Source organism: Xiphias gladius, unplaced genomic scaffold (assembly GCF_016859285.1).
Source record: "Xiphias gladius isolate SHS-SW01 ecotype Sanya breed wild unplaced genomic scaffold, ASM1685928v1 HiC_scaffold_100, whole genome shotgun sequence".
NCBI lineage: Eukaryota > Metazoa > Chordata > Actinopteri > Istiophoriformes > Xiphiidae > Xiphias > Xiphias gladius.
The window spans coordinates 15,278-25,000 of NW_024401282.1; the positions used below are offsets into that span (position 1 = coordinate 15,278).

Here is a 9,723-nt window from a genome sequence, read left to right on the forward strand (position 1 = left end):
AGTGCACCGAGCTGCTGGCAATCACGGCAACAATACAGCTGATCCGCGTCGCGTTTCTGGTTTATCTGGCCGACAAACACGAACAAAGAGCAGATTCAGACTGAAATAGCTCAACAGCCACTGGATGCACTGTGATGAAATGTGGTTCAGCGCGGCTGAAGACAACCAGCCTCGTTCTGTAGTTAAGTTTGGTTTTGTTCAGAGGTTATGAGGTTTCCCCATATCGCAAAAAAAAAAAAGTCCCGGTAGCTCATTAAAAATGATGGAGGACTGTGAGGTTTTTAAAAACAGGCAATATCGTCTGTCGCACAACATTTGATTGAACTTTCTCCCCGGCATTGACTCAGTATGTGTATTGTGGTTCCATTCACCGTGACTCAGATTTTGCTGCTTTTCCAGCCTTTGAAAACAATTACAATTTAGTTTGGTTAATACAGGCTGTTTAATCACACCGACAAACTCTTTCTTTCTGTGGGAGGAAACCACAGCACCTGTAACTGAAACCCTATAAAGCTGCGTTTCTCTGTTAAACCAAGCAAGTGCACTTTCTTCGGGTTTTCGAACAATAAATAAATACCAGCTAATTTGCTCTGGATTTACTCATTTCCTTCGCTGTCACTTATTTTTACTGTGTGATGTTTTTAAGAAAAGGTGCCGCCTTCACCTAAACACCTGGTTGCCATTTTGTGTGCGCGTCTCATTCACCAACTGACATAATTTTCTGTTCCCTTGACTGGACAGTTTACTCGACATCTATGTACAGTATAGACGGACCCGCTGTGACGCTTGTCCACGAAACCGATGGATGTCATGAACAGCTTGTATTTTTTTCTTGCCCTTCAGTTCACCCGTCACACATTCAAGTGAACGGAGAGCTGTTTTAGATCCAGTCTGGGCCCAGGATCACCGGTATTTATGCTTGTTGTAGCGTCTGATTTTAGTCAAATTGGTAGTAAATGAAAGATGTGAAATATAATGAAAAATAAAGGTATTGATACAAAGGTGGTGACAAAGTTGTAATGAAACAAACATGAAAAGGCTTTGAACGGCTACCCAGAAAATAAGCTCAGATGGTGACTGAATGTATGAACAACCTCCTGACCTCCCCTGTTTCTCTCAGACTCCAAAGCCATCGTGGACGGGAACCTGAAGCTGATCCTGGGTCTGATCTGGACCCTGATCCTCCACTATTCCATCTCCATGCCCATGTGGGAGGACGAGGACGACGAAGATGCCAAGAAACTGACCCCAAAACAGCGTCTGCTGGGCTGGATCCAAAACAAGGTGCCCCAGCTCCCCATCACCAACTTCCACCGAGACTGGAGGGATGGAAAGGCACTGGGAGCACTGGTGGACAACTGTGCCCCGGGTAAGGATGTGATCACACATTAATCAATAATCAATTATCATAAAAAATCAGTTAAAACTGGAAATGGATGAATTTTCTGAATAAAATTTAGATGTTGAAACGTACAGTTGAAACCGTTTAGATGTGTTGACATGTTGACTCATGAAAAGTTTGTAAATATCCAGCAGTAACAGCTAAAGTTGAAACACTAAAGGAAGTTGAAGTGGCCGTTTAAGGAGAGGTGCTGACAGGGGTTGAGGTTTCAGTTTAAGTTTGAGCACTGAATAAAACTGAAGACTGAGTTTATGTTTAAGTGCTGAGTGAAACTGATTTGAAAGTGCTGAAAGGAATTAAAGATCAAGCTGATGGTTTAGCAGTGAAAACAGACAATCAATTGAAGTGACAGTCCTGAAAGGAGTCAAAGTGTCAGCTGATATAAAAGCACACAGAAGACTGGAAGATGTTGTTAATGTTTAAGCAATGTTGAAAGGAGGTGAAGTGTCAGTTGAAGAAAAGGTTCATGCAATGAAAGGAGTTTAAGTGTCAGCTAATGTCAGGGTGCTGAAAGTGTTAAAAGAATCAGATGAAGTTCAGGCAGTGAATGAAGTTTAAGTGTCAGGTGAAGTGAAAGTTCTGAAGAAAGTTAAAGAATTATTTCAAGTTCTTGTGAAATAATTAGCATAGTTCAGTTCATAGTTTGGCAATAAACTATTTCAAGATTGCAGCCGAAATAGTTCAAAGACATTTAACTTGATGTGTTGAATCTTTCGAGCTTGTGAATTTGAAGCTTTTTGCAGTTTAAGTGCTAAAAGGAGTTTAACTCTCAGTTCAGATGAAAGTGTAAAAGGAGCTAAAGTGTCGATTGAAGTTCAAGCACTGAAAGGAGTTGAGGTGAAAGTGGAAGAGCTAACAGAAGTGTATTTTTGAATAATGCCTCACCTGATACGTTGAGAACTGGTGTGTGTGTCTTTTCTTAGGTGGAACATCAGTAACTCTAAACTGCACATTTGTTCTTTTACCAGAGGTATTTCAGTGAAAATGGAGACCAAACGGAGGAGTACATGTGACCACTCGGCCTTTTGACCCCTTAGCAAAACACATTCCACAGACAGCTGAGGAATGGAAGACGGGAAAAGAAGCGCTTAGGAACATATTGTCAAACAAAGTCTTGTACTGACATACCCGTGAGGACTCTCAATGACATAAACCATTTGCTCCAACCTAACCCCAATCCTGACCTAAAACCAAGTCTGCACCCTCAAACAGCCCTTTGAAGAAGTCAAGACCCGATCAATCGTTCTCATTTTCCCGTCTTTCCAAAATTTCTCAAAAATACATTTACTTACAAATAAATGTCCCCACTTCCCCAAATGTCCTCAAGACGTTAAACTCGACCTGGGCCTCACAGAGACAGAAGTACAAGCTCACTCACACTAATTGGCCTCCCAGATTCTAGTCCTCAGTGTGTGGGTTCAGTTAAATCCTCTTATCAGCTTTATGAGGGCCTGAGTGTCAGTGTCAGTGTTATGCTTCATGTGTTAACAGGAAACTCTTCACTGCTTCACTGTTTCCTCCGAAAAGGTAAAAAGATTAGTGGCTTAAATCTGCAGTTTATCGGTGATAGTTTGGAACAGCAGATGGATCAGAGGGTTTGGGATCAGACTGTTGATGTTTTCTGCTCTGACCATTACGCAGAGAGATGTAGACATTTGACTGGTCAGCGTAATCAGCATTTATTATCAGCTGCAACAGGGTGATTAAGTATTAAAGTTCAAATGTTTCTGAAATGAGAATTGTGTTTGATACTTTCAGATTTAATTCAGATTCAAATTTCGTCTGTTTTATTCAGGCAAATATGTTTTACTTCTGTTTGTGTTCGGACATCGTTAAACAGTGGTGCATTTAAGAAGTTCTGCTTGTAGAAAAATATAGAAAATATAGAGAAAATACAGGGTATCGTGTCGTCTGCAGCCAGATTTTTGAGAAAAAATCTGAACACATTGTTCCATAGTCTCATTTTACTGTGTGTCAGCTGTTGCCAAAAATCTGCTTCTTATCAAGTTGTCCCTGTCTCTAATGAAGTACCAGTTCTTTTCATAAAACAAATGGAAAAATCCGCAGATTCAGAGAGACTATTTTAAGCTGCTGCTTGTAGAAATCAACTTGTCTGAAAAAATGTCCCGTACATGAGATAGAATAAGAGAATCAGGAAAAATAAACTTGATTTAAAAAAAAAAAAAAAAAAAAAAAAGAATCTCAGAACAAGTTGATTTACAGAGGAAACAAGTCAAAACGTTCTCACTTCACTGGCAGATTTTTTCACTTGTTTTAACAAAAGAGATTTTTGCAGTCTTGCAGTTTTTGGCTGCATCGTGCTACAGTTACCATGAAAACATCGTAACTGACTATTGTTAAAGCTGCATCTGCATCTCCCTCTGCGCTGCCTTCAGGTCTGTGCCCAGACTGGGAAACATGGGATCCCAGTCAGCCGGTGGAGAACGCCAGAGAAGCCATGCAGCAGGCTGACGACTGGCTCGGAGTGCCACAGGTAACATTTACCCGTCCACACTAAACAAACACACTCGGTATGCCAGCAGTGTGTGGCTTCGTCTGCGTTTACATGTCCCCTTAATTAGGTCTGTAACTGCAGATTGTTTTTAGCAGTTTATAAATGTGTCGAATAGGTTACAACCTCAAAAATGCGACGATCAATTAGAGAAAAATGATGGAGCGAAAGTTAGAAGAAGCTGTTTGTGCCAATTCATTTTGAAAGAGCAACGGCCAATGGTGTTACTTCATCACTCGCTCACTCACTCACTCACAGACATTGGCATTTATAGAGCTGTCCCGGCTTTTGCTGTCCAGCCAAAAATATTGTACGCTTCGCTTTTTTTTGCCTTATCGTACATTATCTTGTTAAGCAGTTGTTCAAAATCAAATGAAGTACATAAAATACTTCAATTGGCCTATAAAATATCTGCTTACTGTTGGTTTTTAAGTAAAAATCCTGCTGACTTGACCTTGGTAATCTCAGTCAAACAAGATGAAGCTTTAACAAGGAAAAACGCGGAGAAGCAAATAACATTTCTACAAGTAGATACTGTGTGTTGTTGTGTGTAATCGGTTATTTGACAGCAGTAACAGAACAGGAGTTTTGCTGGGGTCCTACAGGCAGCTTCGGGAACTTTCCTCTCACATGAGTTAAATGTGGATCTGGTCTATTTCCAGACTGCAGACGGATCAGCAGCTGAAATTAGCAGCAGTGTGGGGGAGACACAGCGAAGACAGTAATTCAGTGATAATTGAAACTGTCCAATCAGAAGATATATGATTGTTAACTGTCCACTTGTTAGTCGAAGACATAAAGTCATATTTTCCATCTCTGGCGAACCCTCCTGTGTTAAACTGTCTGTGTTAAATGGTGATGTGTTTTCAAAAGGTACAAGAAGGGAAACAGATGTTTTTATATTTAATGAGAACAGCAGAGTTTCTGGAAGTGAGTTGGAGGAAAACTCCATTAATTTCTCCGATAGATTTGGTCTCACAGCTGGATGAAAGTCCAGATGCTTGTTTTTACCTGCCGCGTGTCTGCAGGTCGGTGGTGAATTAAGGCCAAAGAAAAGATTCTCTCCTGTGTCGAGTTTTCTACATCTAAAGAAGTCTCAGCTATTTCCACAGTTTGGACTCCTCGTGTATCATCATCACAGCTGAGATTCAGAGCTTCAGTTTCTGTGAAAGGCAACACACTTATGAGCTTTTGAAAAACCCAGAAGGTGTTTCAACAACACGTCCTGCTGTTCTGGAGATTTGACCATAATCCTCAAACACTCTTTGAACCATTTGGATGAAAAAATGCTCTGTCTGCTGCAAGGTAAAAAAAAAAAACCTTTATTCAGTTTCCCTGGTTGTGGCTCTAATCCAAGGATGGTAGCATGTAAATGAAAATCACCTCACTTTATTTGTTTGGCAGCTTTCATGTAAAAATTGCAGCTCATATATTTATATTTGAAAACACAAGTTAACTTTCGGCCCCTGTGCGCGTCCTGTCGATAAACATTTAATTGATGGTGTGCAACACACAAGAAGCAGGGCTGAGGGCAAGTATTTCCTCTAACTTCTCCTCTGAAGACATACTTTCATCATTTGTATTCATTTTCTTTCGGACATTTTGGACACTTTGCTGCTTTACAGACTTCGACTGCCTCTGTACTTGCACTTCGGTAAGATTTAAATGCAGGACCTTTACTCTGAAGGGAGTATTCTGGCATTGCGTTACTGATGCTTTTACTTCAGCGGAAGATTTAAAAGCCTCTTCTAATGAACGACAGGATCCATTAGAGGAACAGCTGTTTATCATCTAACAGACCTTTCATGTGTTTTACAGCTGCTCCACAATCAAACTCACGACTGTGCCTCCATTACTGAGTCTTGTTTGTGTCATAAGGAGCAGATTTCCTGATCAGATATGACTCAGGAAACCATTCGCCTGCTCCAGTTTCTCTTCCATTATTGATTTTGGACTCAACACAGTCAGATCTGATGTCAGTGGAGCACTTTCGTATTATTTGTTCATGAAAGATATTCAGTGACTTTAACGAGCCTCTTTTATGTGTTTTTGGCAAAAAGCTGTCTTTAAAAACCAGTTTCATGTTTATTATCAGGATCATCTACAGCTGTAAATGATGCTTTAACTCCCTCGATCTTCTGCAGGTGATCGCTCCAGAGGAGATCGTCGACCCGAATGTGGACGAGCACTCTGTGATGACCTACCTGTCTCAGTTCCCCAAAGCCAAACTGAAGCCCGGCGCCCCCCTGAGGGCAAAGACGCTGCATCCAAAGAGGGCCAAAGCCTATGGACCAGGTGAGGAAACAAACACGGCACCAAACTCCATTCCAAAAGTGATCATTTTAAATCAACTTTTATTAGCTACAAGTAAAAAACAGCTTTCTGCAGTGTCCATGTTTCCAGCTGGGAAGGTTTGAATTTTTATAAAGTTAACTCAGACCAAACACAGGTCAGTACCTAAGGTTGGGCTATCCAGCCATGCTCAGGTGATTTAACTGATGAGGGATTCCTCCCCTATACTGGGAGATAAACTGGGCAGGTCTGGCAGGGGAGTACAGGGGGGACTGGCTTGCTGCTTCTAGCAGTGAAAATATTACCTGTGGGGTTCCCCCTGGCTCTGTTCTTGGTCCTTCACTGTCAATGCACACTGTGTCAAGTTATCCCTGATTCCAACACTTCTCTTTGCTGTTACGTTGATGATAAACAGATATGTTTGTGTACAAATTCATCAGACCTGTCATCATACAACTCACAAGTCTCACAAGACACATATGATACTAGATTTACTAAGACTTTTACACCTAGCTAATTCACGTAAATTAATTTAAATCTTAATGACATCAGGCAGTGTGTATTTTTCCTTATTGTATTTTTATAAACTTTTAAATATTTTTAACTTTATTTCTGTTATTGTCCACCTCATTTGCAGAGGTGGAGAATTTTTGTGCAAAACAGACCATAGCAAACCGGGTGACCTTATAACCTTAAATATATGAGCGTCCTCCGTTAACGTGTCTCCACTGGTTATCCCCACTAAAATGTATATTGAATAAGGAGAGAGGTGCACCTTGCAAAAAATTGCCACAGTACAATGACACATGCTGATTTTCCACCCTATGAGTCTGTCTGAAAAATGCACTGCATGTGTCACATCTGAGTCTGAAATACAGGCACAAAGACGGCGCTGATTCTTATTTAAATTTCTCCAAACAGCAACACGAATTTAGCCATAGGTCAGCTGAGGAGCGTTGTCAGGCTTGCACGGGCTGAGATAAGATGGTGGACTCTTTGGTTAAAATAAAAACCTGCAGGCTGTGGTCCCTCCATGGTACAAGACTAACCATATGTAACTTTCAGGAAGAGTCTGGCCTTTGGGAAAATTTCAGGGAAATTAGCCTATTTGTCCACATTCAGACAAGTTTTAATATCAGTCAATCCCAGCAGACCTGAATAACTGAAATGATATTCAGCATTTCTTGTTATTTTGCAATAATTAGCAGTGAACTGCAAGTCAACAGGAAAAAACATATCTATATCTCTATAGATATAGAGATATAGATATGTTTTGACTGAAGCTGAGTTTTGACGTTTGGTCTAAAGTTTGAAATATTTTACTGCTATTTGAATGATTTTTAAAACATGTTTGAGTCCTTGATTAAATTTCTGGCTGTTTATGAAATGATATCAGAAATATCATTACTGTCTCACATTTATACAACGAGCTGCTTCATCACGTCTCTCAGGTATTGAACCTCGAGGTAATATGGTCCTGAAACCAGCAGAGTTTCTGGTGGAGACAGTCGAGGCCGGACTGGGTGAGGTTCTGGTTTATGTGGAGGATCCAGAGGGACACACAGAGGAGGTGGGAACTCACGCTCTTACATTAGAGTTAATGCTGAACCTGAGTAGGTTAAATCACGCTTCACTATGTGCTCTTTGTGTCTCACTCAGGCCCGAGTGATCCCCAACAACGACGTGAACAGGACTTACTCTGTGGTCTACCTGCCCAAAGTGGAGGGGCTTCATAAAGTAAGAAAAACCTACTAATTATAAAATATCCGTTACGATGTTTAAAACAGCTGTAATCATATAGTGTGAAGGTCCAGTCATTTCACAACTTAAGTCAGAAGTTCCCAACCTTATTTGGTCTCTGGATTTAAATTTTAGCTCTGAAAATGTTCATTCATTAATTCAGTTATTGAAAATAAAACCAAGTCAATATTATTTAAACAGCCCAAAATCAAATTCACAAATCTCAAATTTGTTCCATATTCAGATGTAAGTAAGAAAGCTGACAGGCCTGTGTTTTTCCTCCTCGGCCAGGTGAAGGTGCTGTTTGCTGGGCAGGACATCGACAGAAGTCCCTTCATGGTGAGTGTTTCCAAGGCCATGGGCGACCCGACCAGAGTTCAGGCCCGCGGGCCGGGACTGCAGCCGATGGGGAACGTGGCCAACAAGCCTACATACTTTGACATTTACACCGCAGGTAATCGGTCAAACTGAAACTCATTAGTACTGTACCCTGTCATGACTTATAAAGGAAAACTGAAAACCATTCAGACAGAGCTCTAACCGTTTGAATTCAAGTAAATTCATCTGTGAAATATCCAAGGACAAGCAATGTCTGTCACATTCCCCTTTCAGTGTTTAAAAAGTTCTGTTGTCTGTCTGTATGTCCACCAGGGGCGGGTGCTGGAGACGTGGGCGTCATCATTGTGGATTCAAACGGCCGGAGGGATACAGTGGAGATTGTCCTCGAAAACAAAGGGGACAGTATTTTCCGCTGCACCTATGTTCCCGTCCTGGAGGGGCCTCACACTGTCTATGTGACCTTTGCTGGGCAGCAGATTCCCAGAAGCCCTTTCACTGTCCACATCTCTGAGGGTAGGTGTTACACATTTATGTCTACCTCAGTGGACACGTACATTTTCTGACCTTATCTTGATCAGGTTGGTGTCCGTATGTCCTTGAAAAGTTTTGAGATCTAAACTTAAGCCAGAATTTTCTTACAGCTTAATTTCCAGGTAATAATAAAAAGATCTTGGAATGTCTTAAATTCAGTTTCTGAAACTTGCAGGGATTCAATATTTATTCTGTACATCATCTAATATAATCAGCCTAATGAAGGTTTTGACCCTCCCTTTTGTAACATCACCCACCCCTTCCCGTTTATTTCTAATCTCACATTGAACTCTTGTCCAGACTGACTGATTAAAGAACTAAAAGATTTTGATTTCCATAACATAATGAAACCTGAAGCTCAGTCTTGGTCCAGGTCTGATGGGACAGTCAGTGCTTGCTCCTCAGTACTTGGTGATATCGGCTGAAGCTGTTCGCTCTCGTGGTTTCGGGCTGGGGTGTTAGACCTTCTCCTGGGTGCTTTACTGGTCTGCTGGCAGAGCTGTGGACAGTTTAACAGACAGGGGCAAAAAAGGCCCTTATCTTTGATGTGAGATCTTTGATTTAGGACGTGAGTTAGGACTTGATTCAGGCTTGTCTGGCTTGACTTGCCTTGGTACTAATCATTCTTTGATTTGGGGTTATCCAATCTTGACTTGAGACAGGACTTAGGACAGGACATGCCTGTCTTGACTTAGAATTTGCCTTGGTACTTGTCTATCTTTGACTGGGATATCCAATCTTGACTTGTAACTTGACTTAGGACAGGATATTTTCTGTCATTTTGTGACATACGCCTGGACTTGCCTATCTTGATTTGACTTGACTTTGTACTTGAATTACTTAGGGATTGCCAGTCTTTATTTTGGACTTGACTTATGCTGTGACTTGGGACTTACTGTCCTGATTC

The 9,723-nt window shown here is 41.1% G+C and overlaps 1 protein-coding gene across 1 annotated transcript; it reads left to right on the forward strand.

The window, feature by feature from the left end:
* The first annotated feature begins 259 nt into the window (after positions 1-259).
* On the forward strand, positions 260-8,924 carry LOC120787003 (filamin-C-like). Its single transcript, XM_040122794.1, has 8 exons — positions 260-272; positions 1,121-1,369; positions 3,799-3,896; positions 6,059-6,209; positions 7,658-7,776; positions 7,866-7,943; positions 8,238-8,400; positions 8,598-8,924. Exons 1-8 carry the CDS (start codon positions 260-262, stop codon positions 8,846-8,848), a joined length of 1,122 nt encoding a protein of 373 aa, XP_039978728.1. The 3' UTR covers positions 8,849-8,924.
* Positions 8,925-9,723: the final 799 nt, after the last annotated feature.